The sequence below is a fragment of the Ahaetulla prasina genome, chromosome 6 (genome assembly GCF_028640845.1).
Source record: "Ahaetulla prasina isolate Xishuangbanna chromosome 6, ASM2864084v1, whole genome shotgun sequence".
Lineage (NCBI taxonomy): Eukaryota > Metazoa > Chordata > Lepidosauria > Squamata > Colubridae > Ahaetulla > Ahaetulla prasina.
This window is the reverse complement of record NC_080544.1, coordinates 103,405,008-103,419,391: the sequence shown is the minus strand read 5'-3', so window position 1 is coordinate 103,419,391 and position 14,384 is coordinate 103,405,008. Positions and strand designations below refer to the sequence as shown.

At 44.4% G+C, this 14,384-nt stretch overlaps 1 protein-coding gene across 3 annotated transcripts in view; it reads left to right on the top strand.

Annotated features, from left to right (window-relative positions):
* Positions 1 to 14,384, top strand: part of MCCC1 (methylcrotonyl-CoA carboxylase subunit 1) — a 38,553-nt gene that overhangs the window by 6,331 nt on the left and 17,838 nt on the right. For all 3 annotated transcript variants that reach the window (XM_058187957.1, XM_058187960.1, XM_058187959.1), the window contains exons 5-11: positions 749 to 870; positions 3,568 to 3,715; positions 5,386 to 5,507; positions 8,956 to 9,067; positions 9,435 to 9,516; positions 10,451 to 10,578; positions 12,561 to 12,744. In XM_058187957.1, the coding sequence (XP_058043940.1) occupies positions 749 to 870; positions 3,568 to 3,715; positions 5,386 to 5,507; positions 8,956 to 9,067; positions 9,435 to 9,516; positions 10,451 to 10,578; positions 12,561 to 12,744 (898 nt within the window). The remainder of the gene's footprint in view (positions 1 to 748; positions 871 to 3,567; positions 3,716 to 5,385; positions 5,508 to 8,955; positions 9,068 to 9,434; positions 9,517 to 10,450; positions 10,579 to 12,560; positions 12,745 to 14,384) is intronic.

Here is a 14,384-nt window from a genome sequence, read left to right as displayed (position 1 = left end):
AGTGGGCACCGACTAACCGTTGCATTCTCCTATGGATCAGCTGAAGAAATATGGACCAGTTGCTGATAATATTTATTTATTTATTATTTATTTATTTATTTAAATTTCTAGACCGCCCTTCTCCTGAAGGACTCGGGGCGGTTTACAGCCATATAAAAAACAATATACAAACATTAAAATAATTTAAAATGAAATATTTAAATTTAGGCTACTCCTTAAAACCCGTTTAAAATTCCCAATTAAAACTATCAGGCCAGTCCTGCGTAATGAAACAACCATGTTTTCAGCTCGCGTCGGAAAGTCCGGAGATCGGGGAGTTGGCGAATACCAGGTGGTAATTCGTTCCAGAGGGTTGAAGCCCCCACAGAGAAGGCCCTCCCCCTGGGGGTCGCCAGCCGACATTGTCTAGCCGACGGTACCCCAAGGAGGCCCACTCTGTGGGAGCGCACTGGTTGCTGGGAGGCCGTCGGTTGCAGTAGGCGGTCCCGTAAATAACCAGGTCCTGTGCCATGAAGCGCTTTAAAGATGGTAACCAATACCTTGAATTGAATATTCTGAATATTCTAATATTCTGAAAAGATTGTAGGTAGCTTCAGTCTGCTTTTGAGAGTTTAGAAAACAGTACTGTGGATGTTTCTGCATTTTGGAAGCGAGATTCAGCTTCTGGAGAGTCCCTAGAGCAGCTCAGCAGAAACGTCACAAAGCCTTAAAGCCTCTCTCAATATGCCTTTGATATTTCCGATTTTAGGCTATCCATCCGGGCTATGGTTTCCTATCCGAAAACACAGAGTTTGCTGAACTGTGTAACCAAGAAGGGATAATTTTCATAGGTCCTCCTTCATCTGCTATCAGAGATATGGGCATCAAGAGGTATTCTGTGTTATTTCTTGGCTATGTTAATTATGAAAAGAGTGTTTTGTTGGAACGACTAGGTTGTTCCTTGCATCTGAGTTGGGCTGCCCGCTTTGATATATGCAGCAAATGGATCCTGCGAACTTTTAATATTCTGAGAATTGTGGTCTCAAAAGTCTCAGCCTAAACGCAATGCAATCTTTGGTCTAATTTCATGTGAGCCTTTATTTAATTTAAGGGGTGGGGTGGTGGCTCAGCGGTTAAGACGCTGGGCTTGTTGGCTAGAAAGCCAGCAGCCTGGGTTCGAGACCCAAGCGCCACATGACGGGGTGAACTCCTATCCTCGTTCCAGCTCTTGCCAGCCTAGCAGTTGTTGTTGTTTTTATTTGAATTTATATCCCGCCCTTCTCCGAAGACTCAGGGCGGCTTACATTGTGTAAGGCAATAGTCTCATCCATTTGTATATTATATACAAAGTCAACTTGTATTGCACCCCCAACAATCTGGGTCCTCATTTTACCTACCTTATAAAGGATGGAAGGCTGAGTTAACCTTGGGCCTCGTGGGACTCGAACCTGCAGTAATTGTAATTGCAGGCAGCTGTGTTAATAACAGACTGCATTAGCCTGTTGAGCCACAAGAGGCCCTCAAAAGTTCAAAAGGATGCAGATGCAAGTACATAAATAGGTACCACTTCAGTGGGCATCTGATAGTGCTCTGTGATTTCATACTGTCACATGACTGTGGAAATGTCTTTGGACAGCACTGGGTCAATGGCCTTGAAAGGCACTGGCCCATATAGTCTGCAATGACCAGCGGAAATGTAAAATCCACAGGGGACTCTTAATTAATGTCGACGCATCAAGCATTTGGTGGGCTTCTCATGAAGGAAATGAGACAAACACGCAGTTTTTCTCAAGATGAGAGAGCGTCGAACAAAATCCTAGCCTCTCCTTTTATTAGGAATCTTATCAGAAGGCGTCTACATCAAAGGCAGGCTTGCATGCATAAATCACATTTATTTATTTATTTATTTGATTTTTATACCGCCCTTCTCCCGAAGGACTCAGGGCGGTGTACAGGCAAAAATAAAACAGATAGTACAATATACAATTTAAAATGCAATTAAAAAACTTATTTTAAAATTGGCCTGAAAAGTATACAATGAACTAAAAACCCCATTTAAAATTAGTTAATAAAATTTAAAATTTAATAAAATTCAATTTAAGCCAGCCCCGCGCGAATAAAAAGATGTGTCTTCAGTTCGCGACGGAATGTCCGAAGGTCAGGTATTTGGCGTAAACCCGGGGGAAGTTCGTTCCAGAGTGTGGGAGCCCCCACAGAGAAGGACCTTCCCCTGGGGGCCGCCAGCCGACATTGCTTGGCGGACGGCACCCTGAGAAGTCCCTCTCTGTGAGAGCGTACGGGTCGGTGGGAGGCATGTGGTAACAGCAGGCGGTCCCGTAAGTACCCAGGCCCTAAGCCATGGAGCGCTTTAAAGGTAGTAACCAAAACCTTAAAGTGCACTCGAAAGGCCACAGGTAGCCAGTGCAGTCTGCGCAGGAGCGGTGTTATATGGGAGCTACGCGGAGCTCCCTCTATCACCCGCGCAGCTGCATTCTGGACTAACTGAAGCCTCCGAGTGCACTTCAAGGGGAGCCCCATGTAGAGAGCATTACAATAATCCAAGCGAGAGGTAACGAGCGCATGAGTGACCGTGCACAAGGCATCCCGATCAAGGAAGGGGCGCAACTGCCGAACCAGGCGAACCTGGTGGAAGGCCCCCCTGGAGACGGCCGTCAAATGATCTTCAAACGACAGCCGTTCATCCAGGAGGACACCTAAGTTGCGCACCCTATCCTTTGGGGCCAATAACTCGCCTCCAACAGTCAGCCGCGGCTGCAGCTGACTGAATCGGGGTGCCGGCATCCACAGCCACTCCGTCTTGGAGGGATTAAGCTTGAGCCTGTTTCTCCCCATCCAGACCCGTACGGCTTCCACACACCGGGACAGCACTTCAACAGCTTCACAACATAGCAACAAAGGCACATTCTAAAACATCAAGAAACTTGTGTAGCAAAATTACAGTAACAAACATAAATTCATCTTGTACCATCCCAACCCTACATACTAATAAATCTCATATAATTGTGTGTAGGAGCAACTTCTGTGAAGTGAACCTTATCAGAGAAGGAATGTCTGTGGCTATCACAAAAGTGTTGATACATTTACAGGCCAACATCTTTGCAACCTTGGCATCAAACAGATTTCTGCTTACATGATAAAAATTAGCCAGACTTACTTATGCTGATCTTTTTGCACATAAGCAATTTCTCAAAGATTGCTCATGCTTATATTTGCACATAAGTAATTTCATAAACAATTTTATAAAGGAGTTCATATGGCTTTTATATTACAACAAATTAATTAATATCTCATTTAATTGAGGTGTGAGGAGCCCAGACATGTGAATCATAGAAGGAAAGGGAAGGAATCTAGATGAAGTAATGGTTGATTTACATGCCGTCAGTTCAGTGTTGACACTCGGTGGAGAGATAGATTTTCTCCTCGATCAAAATGGAATGTGGGTTGCTTTCTAAATACTGTAAAGAAATTGTATCAGTTCAAAGAGAGGTGGGTTGTGAGAATGAAAAAGATGTCTTGCAGAGTTCCTTCTATTGTTGACACTGAACATGAAGTTGTATTCCCTTGAAGTACTTCTAAGGCCATCATGTCTGCGGCTGGAGTTCCTGTGGTGGAAGGTTACCACGGGGAAGAACAATCGGACAGGTTTTTGGAAGAGCAAGCCAGAAGGATCGGCTACCCAGTGATGATCAAAGCTGTCCGTGGAGGTGGAGGCAAGGTAGCAACTGTTCGATGACATTTCATCAATTAGTCTACCATTTGCTGCATCATAAAGTTCTACTTAAGCTATAATTCCTTTCCTCTATGTTGGTGCAGGAGTTAATCTGTGCACTCAAGGTACATTCATATCTTAGCTAGATTCACTCCTTGCAGTAAGCCAGGAGTCTCCCAACTTGGCAGCTTTAAGCCTTGTGGACTTTAATTTTGAGAATTCTGTTCATAAGCCTTAAAGTAGCCAAACTGAGAGACCCCTGCAGTAAACCTGGTCAAATACATTTCTTGAACAAGCTGGACTTGGATAAGCAATCACAATATATAATATATGTGGTTAACGTGATGCTTTAGGGTTCCTGTTGGCATGTGTGAATGAGTGTAGACCGTTGTGAAGGAACACACCCATGTGCAACAATGGAGTATCAATAAGCTTGGGGGGGGGGTGAAGTTAAATTCTCAAGTACAGCTCATCTATCTGGAACCCGCACAGCATATCAGACATTCATACATCTGAACATCTCCAGAAATATTTCACAAGATGAGTCCTCCACTCCTCTGCTCGCAACAAAATACCTTATGCCATCAGACTTGAAATTCTGGGTTTAGAAAATTTAGAACTACGCAGCCTTCGGTAGGACCTAAGCATAGCTCATAAAATCATCTGCTACAATGTCCTTCCTGTCAATGGACTACTTCAGCTTCAATCACAACCATACACGAGCACACAATAGATTCAAACTTAAAGTGAACTGCTCCAATCTCGATTGGAGAAAATATGACTTCAGTAACAGAGTAGTCAGTGCCTGGAATGCACTTCCTGATTCTGTGGTCTCATCCCAAAATCCCCAAAGCTTTAACCAAAGACTATCTACTGTTGACCTCACCCCATTCCTAAGAGGTCTGTAAGGTATATGCATAAAAGCACTAACGTGCCTGCTGTCTCTGTCTTAATATTCCCTTTAATTGTATTCATTTTTTGTATTCAATTCATGCTTATACTTATATATATTATCTAATATGTACTTGACAAATAAATAAATAAAATAACGTAAGTTATAGACTACAAAGTAGCATTGCAGATCAATTGGTTTTTATTTTTATTTACATTCCCATCTGTCTTTAATTAGTTCAGAAAGCCAAAGATGAATCGATTTTGCAGTCTCATCTCAAGTGCCCTCTGATAATGCTACATAAACCTTAAAATAAGTTATATAAAAATACAGAGGTTGAGAGTATCCTGGCGACGTTTGAATGAGGTCCCACTCGTCATCTTCAGGCTGTTTTTTTCGGCTTACAGCAACAAAGCCAGCACTCCCCACCTCCCCACCAGTATTTATAGAAAGATGACAGCCCCGACCACGCTTTGCTCGCACAAACACAAAGCCGAAAGCACCAGCCTGAAGACAGCGAGTGGGACCTCGTTGAAACATCGCCTAGATACTTTCAATCTTACACAGGAAAAGACCCGAATATGCCAAGACCTATATATATAAAATAAAATCTATGCATGTATTCTCTGTGGTATATATGGAAACCAGAAATTTAAGATAGTGATTGTGCAAATGAGGTGCCTCTGTTGTCATTAATATAACAGAAAATATTTCTTACTGATTTTTTTCAAAGTAATTTATTTGCTTGTTTGGCTAATATTATTTTATCCCTTATTTGCCCTAGGGAATGAGAATAGCATTTACTGAAAAAGAATTTCAGGAGCAATTGGAATCAGCTCGAAGAGAAGCAAAGAAGTCCTTTAACGACGATGCCATGTTGATAGAGAAGTTTGTTGACAATCCAAGGTAACACACCAATCTGTTGGGCAGCTCCACTACTAGGCAGGAAGTACACTGTAGAGCAGTGATGGCTAACCTTTTTGCCGTCGTGTGCCAAAAGTGGGGAGAGCGCGGGGGGAGGGTCACCCGCGCATGCCCACACCTATAATTCAATGCCCCTGCGCACCACCCACCCACCGTGCATGTGCACGTGGACCCCCGCGCTCCCACCACTTTTGGCACGTAATGGCAAAAAGGTTACCAGTGGGCCCAAGAGGCCCGTTTTTCACCCTCTCCAGGCTCCAGAGCCTTTCTAGGAGCCTGGGGAGGGCAAAAACGGCCTCCCCCCCCCCGAGGCCCTGCGGAGGCCGGAAATGGCCTGTTTCCCAAATTTGGACCAAAAAGTCCAAAAACCGGAGCTAAGCTAGGGCAATGCTGACGTGCCCACAAATATGGCTCCACGTGCCACCTGTGGCACATGTGCCATAGGTTCGCCATCACAGCTGTAGAGGAATATCCAGCAATGGTTTATAAAACATAAGCTATGTCAGCCATACAAGGTGGACCAGGCAGGAAACAGAAAAACAGAATAATGTAGTTGGAAGGGACCTTGGAGGTCGTCTAGTCCAACCCACTGCTCAAGCAAGAAACCCTATGCCATTTAAGGCAAATGGTTGTCCAATCTCTTCTTAAAAACCTCCAGTGTTGGAGCACCCACAACTTCTGCAGGCAAGTCATTCCACTGGTTAATTGTTCTCACTGTCAGGAAATTTCTCCTTAGTTCTAGGTTGCTTCTCTCCTTGATTAGTTTCCATCCGTTGCTGCTTCTTCTGCATTCAGGTGCTTTGGAAAATAGGCTGACTCCCTCTTCTTTGTGGCAGCCCCTCAGATTTTGGAACACTACTATCATGTCTCCCCTAGTCTGTCTTTTCATCAGACTAGACACACCCAAACCTTGCAACTATTGTTCATATGTTTTATCCTCTGGTTTACTAATCATCTTTGTTGCTGTTCTCTGCGTGACAAGAGGAGCCAATTCTATTTTTATTGAAGGTTAGATTAATAGAATCTTGCAGGTTCTTGCAAGTATCCCTTTCCCTGGGAACATTTTACAATCCCCAAACTAAGAATGGTTTTGTCTGAGATCTTGCCCTCCCCACATTCCTGCTGTGGGCTTAGCTCCTTTTATTTAATTGTTCTCTTGATGGTGTCTCATTGCCCTGTCTGCTAAGTTCATTCCCACAAAGGTGGGCTTCAAAATTTTTAGCAAGGGGTTCTATAGGCCCGGTTGCTGGGTGGGCGTGGCCATGGTGGACGTGACCTAGTCGACCTTCTGTATCATGGCAGGGGAGGCGTTTTTGCCCTCCCCGGGATCTGGAGGCTTTCCTCGAGCCTCTGGGAGGGTGAAACAGCGTTCCCAGGCTCTGGAAGGCCTCTGGAGGCCAGAAACGGGCCCATTTCCAGCCTTGCCAAACTTCCGATAGGCCCGTTTTTCACCCTCCCCGAGCCTTCACACACGCCCTGCACTTACCTGCATTTGAAATGGGCCGCGCGAGGACTCCTGGGAGGGGTGGGGTGGGCGGGGCCAGCCAGGAGTGGGATTTGGGGGGTTCTCTGAATGGCACAGAATCTTACCTAAAGGTTTTCCCGAACCCCTGCGAACCCCCAGCAGCCCAGCCCTGAGCTTAACCCTGGAAAACAGGAAAGCACGAGAAAGAAACATGAGATTTCCTGCCGTGGTTCTCTTCCATATCGAAGGGAACAAAAAAGAAAGAAATATCTTTGGACTTTCAGGATTCCATTTTTACAGCAATATTCATAAAGTAGAGTTCTAGTTTCTTGTGTTTTTTTTCTGTTCTGGCCTTCCTCGAAGGGCTGACATAGAAATATTTATTTATTTATTTATTTATTTATTTTGCATTTATATCCCGCCCTTCTCCAAAGACTCAGGGCGGCTTACACTATGTCAGGCAATAGTCTTCATCCATTTTGTATACTATATACAAAGTCAACTTATTGCCCCCCAACAATCTGGATCCTCATTTTACCTACCTTATAAAGGATGGAAGGCTGAGTCAACCTTGGGCCTGGTGGACTTGAAACTGCAATATTGCAAGCAGTTGCTGTTAATAACAGGCTGCATTAGCTGTTGAGCCACCAGAGGCCCTATAAATAAATAAATAAATAAATAAATAAATAATAAATAATAAATAAATAAATAAATAAATAAATAAATAAATAATTTATATAAATAAATGTCTGAGGTGAGCCATAAAACTCACGATGACAGTTGAGGGAAAAAAATAGGAAAATTGTTCCATCCTTTCATCCAAAAAAAGCAAACTGGAAAATCCGTGTCCTGCCACATTTGAGGTATGGATTCCTCCCCTCTTCCCTTAATCTATTGAATGCTTTATGAAATACTGATAGGAGAAATGAATAAGCCTCATTTCTAGATTGAAAAGAAAAACTATCCTCAAAGTATATGATGTCAGCTTTGGAAGCCATATTAGGCCGGAAGCTTCCTTGCTGCCACTTTCTCCTGTGTGGGAAACTAGGAGGGGAGATTTAGTAGAGGGATTATCTTTAGACATAGTAGCATCCTTCCTGTCGGTCAAGGTCAGGCCGATCCTGCATCTAGAGAAGGAGTGGTCGGAGTGCTGTCTCAAAATGGGACAGATGGTGATTGAGCATGTGATCGGCAGAGGAGTCAGGGTGGTTTGGGGGCTTTTGATTTACTGAGGGAAAACCCAGACATCTCCGATTCGGATTTTCCCAGATGTGCCAGTTTACCTATCCTAGCAAATAGAACTTTGAAAGATGCATGTGTTCTGTCCCCCTCGCCTCACTCCGAGTCTGATAGCCAGCACTATCAGCTCTGGCAGCAAACTAGCGAGCGTCTGCCAAGGTCTCTGTTATCTCCCTTGATGCCGATGAGTCAACAAACAGTACTTCAGCTCTAGTCAAGCAGTTGATTTGCCTGCTACAAAGAGGCATAGCAGCCTTTGCTGCTTTTATATCCTGTGGGGTGTGGCTCCATGACTTAGCACTTCCTAGGCGTGCCCCACCCCTGCTTCTGTTGCTCCCACCTCTCCTGCCTACGAAACCTAGGGTCCAGCCAGGCCTGATTGCCATCAGCCGGGTCTGGAGGCATGGCCTGGGGGGGAAAGAGTCAGGGGACGAAGGCCTCGTTATCTCCTCCACCTGGCCTGCCTCTGGCTCTTGGAGCTGAGCCAGGGAAGCCCTGATGGCCCTTCCCCCTCACTTTCCAAGTCACTTTCTGGCAGGGGGCCTGGCTCGGGGGGCGCAGACACAACAGCGTGCTTCGGAGTTTTACTTGGGGAGGGGTTTTTCTGGAATGCTGACATATGATTGATTTTATTAGTCATGTTAAAAATTCAAAAATTTGGGATTACGAATAAGCAACGATGGACAATATTATGCCCCCACTTACAAATTTTAAAATATGAAACAGGCACGTAGAAGTTCAAGTATTTGGAGACCAACATGGCAACGCAGTCTACCTGTTTGAAAGAGATTGCAGTGTACAGAGAAGGCATCAAAAAATTATTGAGGAAGCTCCAGGGGTAAGTAGACAGCTTTTGAAAAAACAACTCAAATAACTATGATTATTATAATTTTGTTACTATAATTTTCGTTTTTATGCTTGCTGTTAAGGCAGTCTCAGTCCACTATTTCTGCAGAAAATATCTTTTTCAAGGTCCTGAAATTCTCAAAGCATATTAATGTGAAATTTTCTATGTACCATATTGAACAGGGTGCACTTTCTTTACAAATGTGTAATGTAGCCATTCCTTCTTTTTCTGAGCATGGAAGTAATTACTTTTTCTAGAAAGTTCTTGTCCCGTGTGAATGTGCAGTCAGTAAAAAAAAAGCAAGCATGTCTTGGTGCATCGTGTGAACCTAACATAATATTATTGCTATCCTTGTTAGCCAGGAATTAAGCCCGAAGTGAGAAGAAAGCTTGGAGAAGCCGCCGTTAGGGCAGCAAAAGCCGTGAACTACGTTGGAGCAGGTATTACAGGCTCAACTTCCTTTTAATGCGGAACACAGGTTCATAGGGAAAAGTATTTATGCTTTTATCCAGCTCAACTGTTGCTTGGAAAGAAATTATGTAGAAAATCTTAGGATTTTTTCTAGCCCATCCGCAGGTTAACTCCCCTGACAACTGAACAGGATTGGATCAAATTTAGAATATGGGGAATAATCTCAAGTTCAAAAGTGAGCCAGTTCTGGCTGGGGGCTGCAAAGAAAAACTTTTTAGGAGAAATTTCCCAGTGTGTCGCCAGCCGGAGAAGCAGTTGATTGACAGCTCAGAAGGATGGAGGACTGCATTCTAAGTCTCCACCTCCACCTCTTGGTCATGTGACACTTGAGTGGCTAAGAGCTGGAAAGAAGTCTAAAAACTTGGTGGTTTTAAGACGTGTGGACTTCAACTCCCAGAATTCCCCAGCCAACCATGGTGGCTGGGGAATTCTGGGAATTGAAGTCCACACATCTTAAAAGTTGTGAACAACTTTTTTAGCCTCTCATATATAGAGCTGCTTCCCCGAAAGGAATTGGAGGTATCTGCAGGATGTGATCAAAGACGTAAAAATTGCAGCCACAATAGACTAATCAAAGCATTTAAATAAATGCACATAAAACCAGGCAGCGCTTCAGCTGCACTGTCATGGCTGCCATCTTGATTTTTTTGACACCTCTCATCAAAATCAGTGGTGTGCTATAAGGTAAGATACTTGACTATTGTAACTGCAGTTTAACACAGCCTTTTGGAAAAGCATCTTTGGGACAACCATGACCTGGATGACTGAGACTCTCCGTGGCGTAGACGATGCTTGCTTTAGTGAGTGAATCTCGGGGACCATGAAGCTATACTGGGATTGTATTCCTTTGCAGTTTGAATATACTCTGACCTCGGTGTATTATGCCTTTGTTAAATATTTTAGGAACTGTGGAGTTTATCATGGACAGTACACATAATTTCTATTTCATGGAAATGAATACCAGGCTGCAGGTGGAGCATCCAGTTACTGAGATGATCACAGGGACGGACCTGGTGGAATGGCAACTGAAGGTGAGAAGTAATAGAGAACAGGGATATCTGTTGTGGTCCATCAGCGGCCTAAGGAGCTGGCAACGGAGGCGGACAGCGATGAGGCTGAGGTGAGGCCAGGGCCATCGGGAAGTGAGGTGCGGACTCCAGAGCCTCCAGAGACTGATAGTAGTGAGGCAGAGGAACAGGAGGAGCCTGTTCCTAATGCACGCATGAGAAGAGCTGTCAGAAGGCAAGAGCAGCTCAAGCAGAGAGGACGACTCAGGAGTAGGGCCAAGAGATGATTGGCCCCTCCCATAAGGCTTAAAACAGACCGGCACCGGCATTTGAGCTTTGCCGGAAAACAACGTTGTAGTTCCGTCTTCTGCTTTGTATACGTCTTTGTTTTTGTGGCTTCTGGATGTTTGCCAGGAAGGGCCTTTGGCAGTTTGCCTAATTGGACTAAGGTTTGTGAGATAACTGAGGAATTTGTGTTGGGAGGCATTTGTTTTACTTTGAGTTGAACGATGCTGGGGATGAAGTAATTCCCAGCTGTTCGAATAAAGTTTGTTTTTCCACGGACTCAGTTTATTGCTACCTACTTGGGTCTGGGTCACAACAATATAGAGGGCCGGTTTAGCTCTGCCTGGTAAGGCCTGTTATTAAGAACACAAAGCCTGCAATTACTGCAGGTTCGAGCCCGGCCCAAGGTTGACTCAGCCTTCCATCCTTTATAAGGTAGGTAAAATGAGGACCCAGATTGTTGGGGGGGGCAATAAGTTGACTTTGTAAATATATACAAATAGAATGAGACTATTGCCCTATACATTGTAAGCCGCCCTGAGTCTTCGGAGAAGGGCGGGGTATAAATGTAAACAAAAAAAAAAAAATCAGTTGGATTCTCAAGAAGCAAGGTGGTTCTTTCACTTGTGGCCATTAATTATATTTTTTCTGTCAAAGAGAGAAGGAGATACGGCATTGCTTTTAATCTACAGGCTTGGGCAGAAAGAGGCACCGTGCATATCCATCCTCCCTCATTTATTTAACACACAAGCGCACTATGTGTGAGGTCTGGGGTGTGTGAGGTTCTGCATTGTGACGATCAAGGATGGAAAGATTAGCTGATCTGCAATATCATTGGGACAGAATTTCACTCGTAGACCTTGAGAGCAATGGTGAAATCTGAACCGGTTTACTACCGGTTCGCTGGCTGCGCATGTGCGCTGTGCGCGCAGTGTTCAACGCACAGCAAATGCAAGGTGTGTGCGCCAAAAGGAGGCATGGGGTAAGTAGAACGGCGTGCGGGGGAGGTGATCAGCTGGTGAGCGTGATTTTTTTTTACTTTTAAAAGCATTTTTTTTGCGACCTATTCGGCGGAATACGTTGTAAAAAAATGCTTTTAAAAGTAAAAAAAAAAGTTCCGACAATCAGGCAGTTTAGCTGGGATTGTCAGAGTCCTTTTTTACCTTTTAAAAGCATTTTTTTACAACCTATTTGGCCAAATAGGTTGTAAAAATGCTTCTAAAAGTAAAAAAAAGGCTCTAACGATCAGGCTGTTCAGCTGGGATTGTCAGAGCCCTTTTTTACCTTTTAAAAGCATTTTTTTACAACCCATTTGGCCAAATAGGTTGTAAAAATGCTTTTAAAAATAAAAAAAAAGGCTCTAACGATCAGGCTGTTCAGCTGGGATTGTCAGAGCCCTTTTTTTTAACCTTTTAAAAGCATTTTTTTTACAACCTCCTCGGCCGAATTTGCTCACAAAGCAAATACTTTCTCACTTTCCAAGCAGCCCTCTGATGCTAAAGAGTTCTACTCTTCCACGCTCTGATGCTAAGGAGTTCTTCTTTGATTTATCAAGCCCGATCACATAATTTCATAGCAGAGCACGGGTATTCAGCTAGTGTTTTAATACTGTTGTAAGCCACCCAGAGTCACTTGACAATGCGGTGGATGGCGTATAAATCTAATAAACAGACATAAATAAATGATTGTGCAGAGAAAATGAACAATACTGTTCTTCACAGGTGGCTGCAGGAGAGAAGATTCCTCTAACTCAGGAAGAGATTGCCCTCAAGGGACATGCATTTGAAGCTAGGATCTACGCTGAAGATCCCGACAACAACTTCATGCCAGGAGCTGGACCTTTACTGCATCTGTCCACACCTCCTGCTGACAGCTGCACCAGGATAGAAACTGGGGTAAGACAAGGTAAAATGAAAGCCTCTCGCTAGGATGCACAGAAATGACTTCTGGTTTTAAAAGTCCTGCTGATCATTGCCTTTGTTGAAACAAGTGACGGGTGACCGATGTTGGTTTCCTCTACTACTACCAAATCAAGGGTCTACAATAGGATGTCAAACTTAAGGCCTGTGAGGTGTTTAGATCTGGCCCACAGGGCTGCCTTGGAAACAGCCAGCAAAAACAGAACTTGTGAGGGCCGCATGTGGGCCTCCCAGGCCCTGTTTTTGGCCACGAAGGCCTCCTGCAGCCCTCTGCCAGTGAAAACAGAGCCCCATACCGAGATTCCCCACCCCCCGAGCTCCATTTTTGCTGGCAGACAGCTGCAGGAGCCCATCGCAGCCGGAAACAGGGCCCGGGGGTTGCACACAACCCTCATGAGCTCTGTTTTCGCTGGTAGAGAGCTGCAGGAGGTCATTGTGGCTGAAAATGGGGTCCAGGGGAGCCGTGCGCAGCCCTCCCGAGTTCCATTTTCACTGGCAGAGGACTGCAGGAGGCCGTTACAGCCGCAAATGACCTGGGAGCCCGTTTTTGCTGGCAGAGCGCTCGGGCCACCCCAGGTGCCCGTGACATGAGTGACGTCAAGCTGGCCACGCCCCCTCACTACCTCCCCACCCACCCCCGAGGTCAAACACAACCCTGATGCCACCCTCAAAGAAATTGAGTTTGACACACCTGGTCTACGACAACTCACCATAGCCAGTTTGCTGTAGTCAACTTACCACAGCCAACTCGCCACAGGACAAGAATTATAGCAATATCAAGAAATAGTGGAACTGAATCATTAAAGCAAGGATGCCAAAACGAAATGTGAATGACAAAAATTAAAATATATTTAAAAAAATAATTTTAAATAATTAAATTGTTGAATTGCCCCACAGCGAGCTGGCCATGGCGAGTTGTCCCCTTCCGCCAAATCAAGTTCATTTTTCTTCGTATGTTGAGGTGAAGTATTAACGGCTGTCCTCACCATCAGTCCCAACAACATCTTCTACATGAGTTTGATTTCAAAATATTCTTTTGTTTTTTGAGTAGAATCTCAGACCAGGTAGTCCTCGAATTACGACCACAACTAAGCCCAAATTTTCTGTTGTTAAGTGAGGCCTTGGTTATGTGAATTTTGTCTCATTTTATGACCTTTCCTGCCACGGTTATTAAGTGAATCATTGCAGTTGTTAAGTTAGTAACACAGCTGTTAAATGAATCTGGCTTCCCCGTTGACTTTACTTGTCAGAAGGTTGCAAAAGGGCCTCTGGTGGCTCAGACTGGTAAGACAGTCTGTTATTAACAGCAGCTGCTTGCAGTTACTGCAGGTTCAAGTCCCACCAGGCCCAAGGTTGACTCAGCCTTTATAAGGTAGGTAAAATGAGGACTCAGATTGTTGGGAGCGATAAGTTGACTTTGTATATAATATACAAATGGATGAAGACTATTGCTTGACATAGTGTAAGCCGCCCTGAGTCTTCGGAGAAGGGTGGGATATAAATGCAAATTAAAAAAAAAAGGGAGGGGGATCCGATGAGCCCAGGATATTGCAACCGTCATAAATGTGAATCAGTTGCTAAGGGGCTGAATTTTGATCACGTGATTCTGCAATGGTTATAGGTGTG